This window comes from Phasianus colchicus, unplaced genomic scaffold, assembly GCF_987193195.1.
Source record: "Phasianus colchicus unplaced genomic scaffold, bPhaCol1.hap1.1 HAP1_SCAFFOLD_48, whole genome shotgun sequence".
Lineage (NCBI taxonomy): Eukaryota > Metazoa > Chordata > Aves > Galliformes > Phasianidae > Phasianus > Phasianus colchicus.
In genome coordinates this window covers 1,000,253-1,015,183 of record NW_028325226.1, presented here as the reverse complement: position 1 = coordinate 1,015,183, position 14,931 = coordinate 1,000,253, and the positions used below count along the sequence as shown (strand labels likewise).

Sequence of the window (14,931 nt, the reverse complement as noted above, 5' to 3'; positions counted from 1 at the left end):
AATGAGGGAGGGCGCGCCGTCGCTACGGCATCAGATGGAAAACAGCGCTTGGAGACTGCAGCTGCGGGGCAGCAGCTCAGCACAGCGCTGCCGATGACTGGAGCCGAGCGAGAAGCGGACTCCGCTGGGCCGGACTCCGTGCCGGGCTCGAACGCGCCTCGATCCGCGCGATCGCTCCCTCTCTTCCGGGGCTGCCCGGCTCAGCCAGGAGCCGCTCCCGGACACCGGGCGGGTCCCGCCTCTCGCGGTCAGCCGCCGCTTCTCGCAGCCCGGCAGCGCCTCGCCGCAACGACGGAGGACGGCTCGGTTCCCCCTCCGAGGACAGCCGGATTCTGACGGGGGACGGACGGGGCCGGCGGCGGTGCCCCCGCGCCGCCTTCCCCCGACCGCGCGGCGTCCCCGAGGGCGGCGGCGGGGCGGCGGAGCGCCGCTTTCCCCGCACGGAGCCCCGCGGCTCCTCCATCCCGCCGGCGCCATCGGCATCACCATGGCGGCGGCCCCGCGTCCGCAGCCGCCAGTGGCGGAGAGCCCGCGCTCGGCCCCGCCTCCTCCGCTCTGCCATTGGTCGGTGCGCCGAACGGGGCGGGCGCTCCGCGCGGGGTCCTTTCTGTCCGCGGGCGCGCCGTCATTGCGACATCACCGCGCGCGTTCCCATGGCCCCGGCCCGGCTGCCCTCGGCGATGCCTGCCGTTGTGCGCCCGCTCCGCTTCCGGGGCCTCGGCTGCGGCTGCGGGAGGAGGGCGGGGACGTGGGGGGCCTCAGCGAGGCCGGGCCCGCCCCGCCCCGCCCCGCTCCGCTCCGTGCGGGCCTTGCTGGAGAGCGGCGAGCGCGGGCTGGCGGCCGCCGGCAGGTGGGGGAGCGGGGCGTCCGGGCGGGCGGCGCGGCCCGGCGGTGGCGCTGGGGAACCCGCTGGAGACGAGCGGCTCCGCGGGCACCTTGACGTTCCGCTCCAGGCGGTCGCGGTGCCGGCCCGAGGCCGGCGCTGTGCGGGGTGGGGCTGAGCGCGGGGCGATCAGCTGCTGCTGCTGCTGTTCGGCCGGCTTCTCGGCCGCCTGCGCAGGGCGCTGCTGGCTCGCGTTCAGCCGAGCGTCGGCCCGTAGCTCCAGAGCCTTTTCCTTCACGCGGCCTTCCGGCCGCTCTGCCCCAAGCCCGCAGCGATGCCTGGGGTCGTTGTGACCAAAGTGCGGGACCCGGCGTGTGGTGGTGTCGAACCTCGTGCCGTTGGCATCAGCCGTCGATCGGCCTGACCGGAGCCCCCTGCAGGGTCTTTAGGCAGATTATAGGCGGATGCCGTAGCTGAGGGGCGATGGGAGACAGGGAGGGGAGCATCCTGCCGTGCTACCGGCAGCCCGGGGACCACGTGCTGTGGGTGCCGGCATGAAGCTCCTCCATCCGTCAGCACGGGAGCTGCGGTTCTGGCTGCAGCGGCAGGAACTCAGCGCAGCCCTGCAGAGAGCGGTCCGGCAGCACGAGAAGAAGATGACGGCCGTGGAGTGCGAGAGCCTCAGCAGCGTCTGCAGCCCGCGAGGAGCTGAGCTGGGCTGGGGAGAGGAAGCTGTGGGAGTCCTGGGGAGGGACTCCCAGAATAGCAGCGTGAGTGGCAGGATCAGCTGCTTCCTCCTGACACCGTTTCCTTTGAGAAGCCAGTGCAGAAGCCAGACCCCATTGTCACATCTGTGGGGTTGCACAGAACGCACAGGCATGGGGTAAGTTTAGGTTGGATATAAGGACAAACTTCTATACAGTAAGGGTTGTTGAGCACTGGAATGGGCTCCCTGGGGAGGTGGTTGAGTCACCATCACCGAACATGTTTAAAAACTGTTTGGATGTGGTGCTCCAGTACATGATTTAGAGGAGGGTTGTTAGAGTTGGGGTACTTTGGTCAGGTCGTGGTTGGACTCGATGCTCTTGAAGTTCTTTTCCAACGTGAGCGATTCTGTGATTCTGCAGGGACACAGTGTGTTGGACTGCTGTTTGTTGCAGAGCACCAGCACAGGGCAGGACTGGGGACTGGGAAGATCACAGAAGATCACAGAAACACCAAGGTTAGAGAAGACCTGTAAGATCATCCAGTCCAACCGTCCACCTATCACCAGTAGTTCTCATTAAACCATATCCCTCAACATGAAATCCAAACGTTCCTTGAACACCTCCAGGGTTGGTGACTCCACCACCTCCGTGGGCAGCCCATTCCACTGCCTGACCACTCTTTGAGAGAAGTAGTATTTCCTAACGTCCAGCGTAAATCTCCCCTGCTGCAGCTTGAAGCCATTCCCTCTAGTTCTGTCACCAGTTACATGAGAGAAGAGGCTAACCCCCAGCTCACTACAACCTCACTTCAGGTAGTTATAGAGAGCAATAAGGTCTGCCCTGGGCCTCCTCTTCTCCACACTAGCTGCTAATGGATCGCTCCGTTAATGCAAAATTGCTGTAATTAAGAGCAGGTAAATGCTCCTGCACAAGACTGGGCACTGAGACCTTTGTGTCTGTCAGTGATTCTCCAGCACGTTCTGTGCACGTGGCTGCTTTGCTTTCTAGGGCCTGGGAACAGCCAACAGCACTCTGATCAGAGTGATGGTGTCCTGCTCCGAAAAAGGATCTTTTTAGATCTGCTCTTCTTACCTGTATCCTCTCTTCTGTTCTGCCCTCTTTCTTCTCCCCTCTTGTTCATCACTCTTCTCCCCCTTACAAGCTCCTCTCTTCCCTTTTTCCTTTGTTCTGCTCAATCTTTTCTCTCCTCTCCTTCTCTCCTCTCCTCTCCTCTTTGTTGGCAAGAGGGCTTCGAGCTCCCTTGCTGGTGCGGAGAGAGAGGCTCAGACTCCCTTGCTGGTGCAGAAGGAAGGATGAAGGACTTTTACTGAAGATGCTTACAACCTTTTATACCCGTGAAACAGCAACTTACATGTAGGAAGCAGGAGCCTCGTGTGTGTTTACGTCTGGCTCAAGTTACTGCTAAGCTTTTTTACTCATTAGCGTAGGGTAATAGGTGGGGTTGAGGGTGGAACAAGGGGTGGTACAAGGAGAGTGGGGATTGGTTCATGGGTTTCCTGGGTGGGTTCGTGGGTTTCCTGGGCGGTCGCGTGTCACGGTATATAAGTGCTTGTTACGCAGCAATAAATTGGCTTTCGGCATAGGAACGCTGGTCGTTCGGTCCGTCCGACTGTCCCCTCGCCAGAGGTCGATGTTGCGCAGCAACAATTAGCAAGATAATGACTTTATCCCACATCTCCCCCTTTTCTATTAAGAGAAAAAGAAGCACGGTTCAAAAACAATCCTAAAAGTAGCTAAACTAAAATTAATACACTGAACAAGGATGGGTTCTGTAGAGTACAAACAGCAGTCCATATTAACCAGTCCCAACGATTCCAATTCTTATGATTCCTTGGTGACACAGTTGACAAAGTGCGTCTTGTCGCTGTGAGTCCAAACCACTGATGAAAGTGCTGTGGTCACGTTACAGCAGATGATGAGACGGATGGCCAGACCCCCCAGATTTGCATGAGCACCCCCTGGGCACCCCAGGACTCCTCTGGGACATCCCCAGACCCTTCTGGATGACTCCAGGACCACTCAGACCCACATGAGAACTCCCTGGACCCTACCAGACCCTGCTGGGCCATTTCCCGATCAGCCCAGGGACTCCTCAGAGCTCTTGGGCCCATAGTGGGAACTTCCAGATCCTTCCATGGTGCCACAGGACCAACCCGGGGACTCCCTGGACACCCCAAGGTCCCGCTGGGATATCTCCAGACTCTTCTGGTTGAGTCCAGAAGAGCCCCCTGGAGCCCCCAAACCTCTCTAGGATGTCTCATGCAGATCCTTCTGCATGATTCCAAGGGGGGATAAGGGGAGATAAAGGGGGGTGTGGGTGAGGAGAGAAAGGGGTCAGTGGGGCTTTTTTGGGCTGGAAAGGGGGGTTGTGTGGAATCTAGGGGGGGAAGGTGTGAGCGAGTGGAACTGCTGTGGGGTGTAAAGAGGATCTGGTGATGGAGGGAGAGGTGGAATGGGGAAACTGGGGAGTTGTGGGGAGCTTCTATAGTAAAGGAAGTCTAGGGGCAGAGTGTGGGGGATGGGGGGGAAAGCAGAGGTTCTGACACAGTGCCTGTTCAACAGCTCCCCTTTGTGTCCCTTCCCAGGGAGAATCCACACTGCCTGAATGACACTGGGCACACAGCTTCCTTCTTAGCTGGACGTCAAGACACCTTGCTGACACAGATCTTCTGTAAGAGACGCAAGGTTAGTTTGGAAATCCATGAGCTTCTCTAAGGTCATGCGTTACATCGAAGATCTAAAGGTAATCACAGAATCATAGCATAGCCTGGGTTGAAAAGGACCACAATGACCATCTAGTTTCAACCCCCTGCCATGTGCAGGGACACCGTCCACCAGACCAGGCTGCCCTGAGCCACGTCCAGCCTGGCCTCGAATGTCCCAAAGGATGGGGCATCCACGTCCTCTATGGGCTACCTTTTAAAATGCCTCACCACCGTCTGAATGCAAAACGTCCCCCTGATATCTAAACTAAATCTCCCCTGTCTCAATTTAAAACCATTCCCCATTATCCTGTCATTATCCACCCTCGTAAACATCTGTTCCCCCTCCAGTTTAAACGTTTCCTTCAAGTCCTGGGAGGTCTCCCGGAGCCTTCTCTTCTCCAAGCTGAACAAGCCCCGGTCCCTCGTTGCACCAAGAATGCCTCGGCGGCTGCATTTCCCTCGTCCCCCACCAGGGGGCGCTGCTCCCCATCCAGCTCAGCACGCACCCTGCGCTCACTTCCAGGGGGCGTTCTCAGCAGCGTGCGCCCTTTGCACCGGGCAGCCCGGGCTGCGCTTTACTGACGTGCTGCTCGGCCGCGTTCACAACGTGTGCTCCAGTCAGCCCGCAGGCTGTCGGCTTTTCCGCGTCTATTACACAGCCCAGTGCCGGAGCTGGTGTGCGCTAAAGGCACCTGCAGCTGCCGGGACAGCCTGAAGAAAAGCCTCGGGAGGGGTTTGCACGACCCCAGGTGAGCCGTCAGCCCGGCGCTAAGCGCACAGAAGGGAACGCTGGAAGGGCCGCTAGAGGCAGATGTTGCCTGCTGGGTCCCCGAAGGGAAACTGCGGGCTGCCGGGGAGAGAGAGGGGAGTGGAAATTCCCCCGTTGGAGGCTTCACATTCAGACACTCCAAAGGAGGAGTTGAAAGCTGCCATCAATCCATGCGTGCAGAGCTGTGGAGCGGGATCATCTCGTGTCTGCCGTGGCCCAGAGGGAGAAACGCACTCCCGGCTGGGCTGCGTTACACAGAGCCAACCGGGCAGCAGAGCACGCTGAGCTCCTCTGCTCACTTCCTCACTGTCCCAGCTCCAACCCCTTCCTGTGCCTCTCGGAGCCCAAGCCGGGCTGCAACACGCCTGGGAACCGCTGCTCCCCTCGTTGCAGCCCGTCTGGCCTAGCAAACCTGCCGTGCTGGGCAGGAGCTGGAGCCGGGTCCGGGCTCCCGCCTGGGCTACAGCAGCGCCGGTTCCGCCCCGCCCGGTGCCGCTCCCCGCTGCCCTCCCACCGCTGCTGGCAGGGGGCAGGAAGCGTGCGCTCCTCTGCACGAGGCACGAAGGGCTCCTACCTTGGGTGCGGAGCAGGCTGCTCCCACCTCTGGTGCAGGCAACCGGGCTCCTGGGAGTCGCTCCTGGGAGAGCAGGGGATGCCGAGTGCCCGCAGCCCGGAGCTGGCCGCAGGACGGCCTTGCTGCACCTCCTGCCGCCGCGGTGCTGCCCGGATGGCTTCCAGCCAGGCTCTGGCCGCTTCGGCACAGCCTCAGGTGCCGGGCAGCAATTCCCACAGCGAGCACGCCCCGAGCCGGCTGCCAGGCCGTGGGCAGTTTCACAGCTCGTTCTCGTGGCACATCTGCACCCGTGGGAGAGAGGGGAGGATGGGGGCTGTGTTTTGTCACGCTAATGAAGCGTCGCTCTCTGCTCCGTCCCTTTGCTTCCTTTGCTGGGGACATTCGCACATCCTTGCGGTCGCACATCCCCACGTTGCTGTCCTGGCGCTCCTTTAACTCCTCTCACCCGTGAGCAGGTCCCAGAAGAGGCAATCTCCGGCTGCCCTGCTCTCGAGGGCAGCATCTCCCTGCAGCTGGCTCACTTCCTCACTGAGCGCTGCCCATGGCACTCATGGCACGTTTCTCCTCACTGAGCGAGTGACTTCTATTGCTAACAACTTCCTATCCTGCTTTCTCAATTCGGTCTTCTCTGCAAGGCATGAGCATGGTTAAGCTCTCTGTTGTATGAGGGCTGGCTATGCTATAACTCTCGAGGCCCACACATCTACTGTGGGGCAGAGAAAGAGCCCTGGTATGGACCAGGTACATTACAGGTACAGGGACCCGTATGTCTTAAGGAGATGTCCTCCATTTGGGTGAAGGAGCGAGGGTGCTCCCCCAGAGGGTGGATCCACAGCTATAGGCTGTGTGATGCAGATCGGTGTGGGAGCACAACCCTTGAGAGCAGGGTCCCACTTGGGGAGGTATCTCTGAGGTGAAATCTTGCAAGGCACCCTGAGATTGAGGCTATAATGCGCTCGGGAATGTAAGCTTTGTAATACTTTGGAGAAATCATTGCAACAAAAATGCGCTGGGGGGCATTTGCAGTTAGCTGCCAGGAAGGGGCCTGGTAGGATCATGTAACGAGTAAATGTCCAAACTGGTTTTTCATTGTTGTTATCTTTGTGATTGTTAAGTGTTTCTGTTATAAAATTATTGCTTGTGGAATTCCATTTACAATACAAGTGCTCTTGTTGCTGGGAGACATTGGTTATAGCTCGTGCCCAGGGAATTTGGTGTTCCTGTGCCCTGGGGAAGTAGGCAGACTCCATTACCCAGCAACGAGACTTTATAAGCGGCTGCTATCTAGTGTGAATGCTAACCTTTGGATCCAAGGTGTGAGTGGTGTGAACGTGGGAATCGAGTTTAATTGGATATTTGTTTAACCCTGTATTTGTTATCAGAGCCTTGACCTGTAGTATTGCCCAGGAATTACAGTGGAATAGAGGAAACTGGCATTTTGGTTGGCGTTGTGGACTGGGGTTTAAAGAGGAGTATGTATTTGGTCACAGTAACTTACTAGCTATAAGGTGTGGACTTTGGGGAACAATAAAGAATCAATGAAATTTAGTATGGAGGAACACAGGGAAAGGAAGTTCCCAGGCAAATTCCACCTGAGATATTGCTGGAGAGCCTGGGGGCCCCGTGAGCAAGAAAACTTTAATTAAAAATTGTAATCAGTGGTGGTTGGAAGGCGATGACCATTTAGCAGTTAATATTGTTTTTGCGAAGGCAGGAGATGAGATGCTGGGAGCGAATAGCCTTCATCTGCAGAGACCTGGGAAACTTGATATCCCAGTGTTAGCACGGGAAGCCTTAGGAAGGGAGGAGCTGAGAGCAGGGCTCTAGGACCCAGAGATCTCCTCAGGAAGAGCTGAAGGGGGAGAGCTGGAAGGGCCCAAGAGGGTTCTGCCCCCGTTGAACGGGAAAGCAGTTAGTGCAAAAAGAGGCGCTGGATTTGGTAACAGATGCAGTAACAGTCAAGGGTAGAGAAGATTAAGCTGAGGAAGGAATTGCAGCAAAGTGTGGAATTTGTAGTAACTGGAGCATCTAATTGGGTGTTAAATACTCCAGTGAGTGGTGAATTTGTAATTTGTGATTTGAATTTGTAACCGTAAGGGAAGACACTGGCAAAAGTGAGCCTTAACTTAGTGTAGGTAAACAGGTAGGGATACACAAATGTTTGTAGGTGCCAAATTCACCAAAGCCTTTTCTAGGGCAAGATTTATTAGAACAACTGGAATCTTGAAATCAAGTTGAAAGGAAAATTGGAATGTAAGGTACAAGAAGAACAGTTAATGGAGGTGCTTAGTTTAGCATTGATCACTACCCCTGCTGGGACCAGGATCCCAGACAAAGGAAGTGATCAAGTCTATCCTGGGGTGTGGGTAGTAGAGACCCCAGGAAGAGCTAAGAATGCAGCACCACTAGCAATCGGAATAAAGCAGGGAGCTCGGCCGGTTCGGATTAAACTGTACCCCCTCAGATTCGGAGATGGGAAAGGAATCCAGCCAATAATTGACAGTTTTCAGAAATTCGGGTTGTTACTGGAGTGTGAGCACAAGATTTAAGGGCCATCAATAGGATAGTGTAGGATTTATACCCATTGGTAGCATACCCATACACGCTGCTTCCAAAATTATCAGGTGAATTGGCATGGTTTGCCGTTCTGGACCTAGAAGATGCCATTTTTTGTCCACCATTGAGTCCAGAGAATCAGCTCATGTTTACCTTTGAGTGGGAGAATCCTGATTCAGGAAGAACAACACAACTTACATGCACAGCACTTTTCCAGAGGTTAAAACAAACAAACAAACAAAAGTCCCACTCTTTTCAGGAGCCAACTTGCCAAAGACTGGAGCAATGGGTACGGCCCCAGGACAAGGAACCCTGTCACAGCACATGGATGACCTTCTGATAGCTACCACAACAAAGGAGATATGCATAGCAAGGACAATTAGTCTACTAAACTTTCTCGGACTTGATGGCTATTGAGTTTCTCCACAGAAAGCCCAGATGGCGTGGCCACAAGTAACCTATTTGGGTTACGAAATTGCTGCTGGATTCCAAACCCTAGAGAACTACAAGGAAGGAAGCGATTTGCCAGACTGTGGAACCTCAAGCAGCAAAGGCGCTCCTGACTTTCCTAGGGATGACAAGGTGGTGTTGCATATGGATATACAACTATGGAATACTGGTAAAAACTCTCTATGCCCTTTTTAAATCCTATCCAGAGGTCCTCATTCAGGTTGAGGAGGGCAAAGCAGACTAAGGTTTACCTGTGGCAATTAGACACAGACTCTGTTGTTTGTGCAGAACAAAAACTTTTATTGTGTACAGTGAACTTGAACAATATGCTCTTGGTCAAGTGTCTTATGAATTGTGACCCTTTTGCTGCATGCGGCAGTGCTGGATCTTCCATCCTGCCCTGAAGGAGGTGGCACTAGAGCTGGGCTCGTCCCTCTTGTGCCATCCCGTGGCACACAGGCCACTCACCTCTGTCAGCCACCTCAGGTTTGCCACTGGTCAGCTTGACCTTGATAGCATCTGCTCACTCCCGTGCCAGGTGCACAAGCTGGACGCCTCGTGATCACGTCGAGAGGTTCGGTCTGGCACAGATAGTTACAATCTTTCGGTTTTCTCCCTTCATTCTGCTGAACTTGTTTACATCTCCCAAGGTCTTTTGCTAATCAGAGCAAGAATGTCCTTCTTTTCTCCCGGCGATACACAGAGTAAAGGAAGCAAAATACAGGACCTGGATAAACTAATCGAGGGGGCTTGGAGAGCATTCAGAAACAGAGGACACAGAGGTGCAGGCTTCAAAACAAGATAATAGCTCCCACCTCCCTATTATGGGCCATAATCATGGCTGAGCACAGGAAAACTCATTGGGGAACCAAGACCCTGTATAAATACTTGAGCCAACGGGTTGTGGCTTGGAATTTATACACCACCACTAAGCAGGTAACACAGCAATGTGAGATCTGTTTACAGAGTAATCCTAGAACAGGCCCCAGGGTGCCCTGGGACAAATAGGGAAGGGAATTTATCCTGGGCAACAATGGTGAATTGATTTCCCTGAACTCCCAAGAAAAGGGGGGTATAGGTATATGCTGGTATTAACAGACACCTCTTCAGGTTGGCCAGAGGCTTTTCCCTTGCAGGACCAACAGGGTGCAGGGAGTAACTAAAGTACTGTTACAAGAGATAATTCCAGGATTTGGGGTTCCAGAACATATCATATCATATCATATCATATCATATCATATCATATCATATCATATCATATCATATACAGCGATCAATGTGAAAGAGCAAGCTTGTGGAGCTACACGTGAGTTAAGAAGACATCTCAACCCCAGTGGAATATTAAGAAGACTGGACCATTGGAGCTAAGGATTAAGAGACAGTAAGTTTAGAATGTGTTTATAGATTGCACTTGCTTTAGCCTGGCGTGAAATCACCTATTCAAATATCACTAGTGGTTAGCCTAAAGCTCACTGATTGTTGGATATGTACAGCCTTACCAAGAGATGGAGGAATGGAAATCCTTCAGTGTGGGATTCCCTCCACCAATTGGACACTATGGGTGGCGCAGGAAGTAGGCGTAGGTGTGCAAATAAAATCACGACAATAGGAAAAAGGACCTAAATTCAGTATACAACTATAGACAGGCCTCAATGTGAGACCCTTCCTGAGAACTAGAAAGGACATTATGAGGAGGATACTTAGTGCTTCAATGGAACAGCGCCTCCTCCAGGGATACTGAGAACCTCTTGGAAAAGGGTGAAGCAGGTAATAACCCCCATATAGACAGGCCCTCTGGGTTCCGTAGTTTTATTGGATGGTTTATTCCTAGACTAGGAGTAAGTGAATCAGAAAAGGCAATTATCAGTATAGCAGCAACATTAGGGAAATCAAGAACTCAACTATGGATGCTATTCTTGGATTGCAGACAGAGGTATCTTCTCTTAGTCAAGTAGTATTGCAGAAAGGAATGGCTCTTGATCTCCTGACGGCCAAAGAAGGAGGGGTGTACGCTATAATCAATCAAAACTGACGAAACTCAAAGAAAAGAAACAGATGTGCACACTAAACTATGGGAATAAATTCAGGTGATCCACCTTTTTTGGATAACACCTCATTTGGATTTACAGAACTGTGGAGCAGATTAACCAGTTGGTTACCAGGCTTTGCCTGGCTAAAGCAACTCTTCAAGGCTTGTGTAATCTTACTCTTTCTTGGAATATTCGTATGTGTTGTTACATTGTTTCTTGAGTATGTTTAATGGAAACAGCATAAGATACACTAAAAGATGGAAAGCGGGGCGTTTTTCATAAATCCTGAGGTGAGAATGGTGTCATCTAGCGACGTGACAATTGCTAGATTGTAGAAAAGGGGGGAATTGATGTGGGACTATTTCTTTAGAATTGTTTCGGAATTATGTACTAGGTAAGGAGGTGTAGAGCAGAAAAAGTGACGCAGACGCTTCGGGGGGGATGTCAGAGGGGGGTTGACTCACCCTTCCTAGCAGCAGCCTGGAGAAGGGGGAGGTGAGCCGAGGAACGCATCTCTCGCACCGCTCCAGGCACTCGTGCTCACTTACTGGTTCCTTGCTGTGCCACTACAGCAAGGAATAAGAGCTGCAAGCCACAGTAACTCAGCAGTTGGGGTGGAGAATATTATAACTTCTTGGAACCAGTGAATATCTCCTCCTATACTAAGGGTAATATCAGAATAATCTACTCCTCCTTCCTTAGAATCAATCGTAATATCCTCTCCTATTCTTGCATATGTGTAACTTGTCTCTATAAATATCCTTAAACTGTCCTTTTACGGTGTGCATGTTAGGAGAGGCTACTCCCTCAGTACCCAGCGTGTGTGTGCAGTGCTGTAACTCAAAATATACCTGCTTTATAACCACTTTGTGGTTATGGAGTTTGATTTTCCACAAGTCATCCTGTTCAGGCCATGATCTGTGTTCTTCCACGCATATGGAAGTTCTGTTTAGCCTTGAGTGAGAAAGAAGTGAGAACACTTGGAAGAATCTGGTGAACCATTGTAGTAGGCGTGGCGAGGAAACGGTATGTGACGGGGTCAGGTTTCCTATGCTCAGGGCTTGCCAAACGCTGCCCCACAATAGGACAGCAGGTAAGCAAGGGGTGTGGACAAAGCGGGACAAGAATATTTAAGTGCCTACCACATTTTAATAAACGCCATTTTGCCTCACACACTCTGGGGTCTGTGTGAGCATTTGGTCCCGGCCCGGTTGGGGTCGGTTTCGCTGGCAAGTGGCGCCCTCGGTCGGCAGAGGACGAGCAATGAGAGACTACTACAACAAACCATGTCCCAGACTAGACTAGGGTGGGCTTCTTTGTTAGCTTCCTTGTTTGTTTTCTTTTTCTTTTTCTTTTTCTTTTTTTTTTTTCTTCTCAAGAGCAGAGTCAGAAGAGGATGTGTTAACCTCCTCTACCATAGGGATACTGGACCTTTTGTTACAAAACCATTGCTTTCTAGAAGACTTTGATGTGAGCGGAGGAAATAATTTTGCTCATGTGTGCAGCTGGGTTACCAGCACAAAGGAAAGAGATGCGGCTGTGATCATGGCAAAGTTCAGAGGAACATCCCCTGCAGAAAGATGTGTAGAGTTTAAACATTGCCAAGTGAAACTTGGAGCCCACTTTTGCCCCACAGAAAATGCAATAGAAAAGGAAGCAGTCTTCTCCGGACACAAACCCCCGGTTACCCCAAGGGCGGTTCCTTCTGGATGATCTTAAAGTCAGTAGATCTACATAAGTGAACAGCAGAGCTGGCCCTCGTAAAGTAGAGAGCTTAACCATGCTCATGCCTTGCAGAGAAGACCGAATTGAGAAAGCAGGATAGGAAGTTGTTAGCAATAGAAGTCACTCGCTCAGTGAGGAGAAACGTGCCATGAGTGCCATGGGCAGCGCTCAGTGAGGAAGTGAGCCAGCTGCAGGGAGATGCTGCCCTCGAGAGCAGGGCAGCCGGAGATTGCCTCTTCTGGGACCTGCTCACGGGTGAGAGGAGTTAAAGGAGCGCCAGGACAGCAACGTGGGGATGTGCGACCGCAAGGATGTGCGAATGTCCCCAGCAAAGGAAGCAAAGGGACGGAGCAGAGAGCGACGCTTCATTAGCGTGACAAAACACAGCCCCCATCCTCCCCTCTCTCCCACGGGTGCAGATGTGCCACGAGAACGAGCTGTGAAACTGCCCACGGCCTGGCAGCCGGCTCGGGGCGTGCTCGCTGTGGGAATTGCTGCCCGGCACCTGAGGCTGTGCCGAAGCGGCCAGAGCCTGGCTGGAAGCCATCCGGGCAGCACCGCGGCGGCAGGAGGTGCAGCAAGGCCGTCCTGCGGCCAGCTCCGGGCTGCGGGCACTCGGCATCCCCTGCTCTCCCAGGAGCGACTCCCAGGAGCCCGGTTGCCTGCACCAGAGGTGGGAGCAGCCTGCTCCGCACCCAAGGTAGGAGCCCTTCGTGCCTCGTGCAGAGGAGCGCACGCTTCCTGCCCCCTGCCAGCAGCGGTGGGAGGGCAGCGGGGAGCGGCACCGGGCGGGGCGGAACCGGCGCTGCTGTAGCCCAGGCGGGAGCCCGGACCCGGCTCCAGCTCCTGCCCAGCACGGCAGGTTTGCTAGGCCAGACGGGCTGCAACGAGGGGAGCAGCGGTTCCCAGGCGTGTTGCAGCCCGGCTTGGGCTCCGAGAGGCACAGGAAGGGGTTGGAGCTGGGACAGTGAGGAAGTGAGCAGAGGAGCTCAGCGTGCTCTGCTGCCCGGTTGGCTCTGTGTAACGCAGCCCAGCCGGGAGTGCGTTTCTCCCTCTGGGCCACGGCAGACACGAGATGATCCCGCTCCACAGCTCTGCACGCATGGATTGATGGCAGCTTTCAACTCCTCCTTTGGAGTGTCTGAATGTGAAGCCTCCAACGGGGGAATTTCCACTCCCCTCTCTCTCCCCGGCAGCCCGCAGTTTCCCTTCGGGGACCCAGCAGGCAACATCTGCCTCTAGCGGCCCTTCCAGCGTTCCCTTCTGTGCGCTTAGCGCCGGGCTGACGGCTCACCTGGGGTCGTGCAAACCCTTCCCGAGGCTTTTCTTCAGGCTGTCCCGGCAGCTGCAGGTGCCTTTAGCGCACACCAGCTCCGGCACTGGGCTGTGTAATAGACGCTGAAAAGCCGACAGCCTGCGGGCTGACTGGAGCACACGTTGTGAACGCGGCCGAGCAGCACGTCAGTAAAGCGCAGCCCGGGCTGCCCGGTGCAAAGGGCGCACGCTGCTGAGAACGCCCCCTGGAAGTGAGCGCAGGGTGCGTGCTGAGCTGGATGGGGAGCAGCGCCCCCTGGTGGGGGACGAGGGAAATGCAGCCGCCGAGGTCCAGCCCAGTCCCCAAGTGTGGGGAAAGCGCATTTCTGGAACGTAGGTCTCACCCTATATGACTACATGACCCACATGACTATGAGCTACTTTATGGCTCCTTTTGTATACCAGAGACTTCCTCCCGCTTTGAGAATGGATTTGGCCTAGGTGAGGCTAAGATGTGTATTACAGTGTTAGGTGAGGGAGCTGTAGAGCTAGGGACAAAATAATGTGGCATGATGCACGTGAAATGATTTGCCTTAGGGCATTTCATCATTGATGATAGTCCAAAAAGTCCACCAAACAATCTCTCCTCCTCAAAATTAAGACACTTGCACTTATGCCTTTGCAGGACAGATCTTTCCAGGTACAATCCCTTCCTGGTTTTGTGCAATTATCACCAGCCTCTGTTTTCAAAAGACAGGTGCCTGTGACAGATAGGTGAATATCTCCAGGAACCAAACTGAAACAATAGAAGCTAGGCACTTAATAAAAAATAATCCCTCACAAAGCCCACCTAAATTGTTCAGTATCTAAATATTTTACAAATCTGGGTCATGGATCCCTAAGTTCATTTGGGGAGATGCCTACGTGGTCACCCTCACAGCGGTATGAGTCCCTTTTTAAAGCCGGTGGGGCAGGAAGCCTCCTCTGCCTCTCCCAGCATCCCTGGCCTTTGGTTATTACTAAAAGGTTTCTCTTTAGCTCCTGTTTGATCTTCCATCATCACAAAACAGCTGCTGTAAGGTCTTCTTCCCATTTGGCCTCTGACTAATCACATCTATCCTGATGTCTGATAGAGAGAATGCCTCTTTGCGGTCTAATGGGAGCAGTGAGGGATTCAACAAAGGACCTTCCTTCCACTTTTAGAAAGAACTTTCATCAAAACGTAACTAAGCTAAGAAAACGGCTAGAGAACTGCTTACCATCTCCTTCAATCACATGACTGCAGTGGAAACAAAACAGCTGAAGAGGAAGGAGAAA

General features: G+C 53.6%; 1 protein-coding gene across 6 annotated transcripts; it reads left to right on the top strand.

The window, feature by feature from the left end:
* Positions 1 to 866: 866 nt before the first annotated feature.
* On the top strand, positions 867 to 14,889 carry LOC149911999 (uncharacterized). 6 transcript variants are annotated; one of them, XR_016462553.1, is made up of 4 exons: positions 867 to 1,706; positions 4,137 to 4,236; positions 8,415 to 9,986; positions 12,015 to 12,308. XR_016462553.1 is itself a non-coding variant. In XM_090132898.1 (3 exons), the coding sequence occupies exons 1-3, from the start codon at positions 1,378 to 1,380 to the stop codon at positions 14,842 to 14,844; spliced, it is 456 nt and encodes a 151-aa protein (XP_089989024.1). In that variant the 5' UTR covers positions 867 to 1,377; the 3' UTR covers positions 14,845 to 14,889. The 6 variants fall into 6 exon arrangements, 4 of the variants coding, with proteins under 4 accessions (XP_089989024.1, XP_089989025.1, XP_089989023.1 ...); XR_016462552.1 differs by lacking the exon at positions 12,015 to 12,308 and adding an exon at positions 10,252 to 11,810; XM_090132898.1 differs by lacking the exons at positions 8,415 to 9,986; positions 12,015 to 12,308 and adding an exon at positions 14,818 to 14,889.
* Positions 14,890 to 14,931: the final 42 nt, after the last annotated feature.

Coding starts and splice junctions, on each gene's coding strand:
- LOC149911999 (XM_090132894.1), top strand. CDS start 1,378: ATGAAGCTCCTCCATCCGTCAGCACGGGAGCTGCGGTTCTGGCTGCAG. Junction 1,707..4,136: donor ACAGAACGCACAGGCATGGG/GTAAGTTTAGGT, acceptor GTCCCTTCCCAG/GGAGAATCCACACTGCCTGA. Junction 4,237..4,604: donor TCTTCTGTAAGAGACGCAAG/GTTAGTTTGGAA, acceptor TTCCCCCTCCAG/TTTAAACGTTTCCTTCAAGT.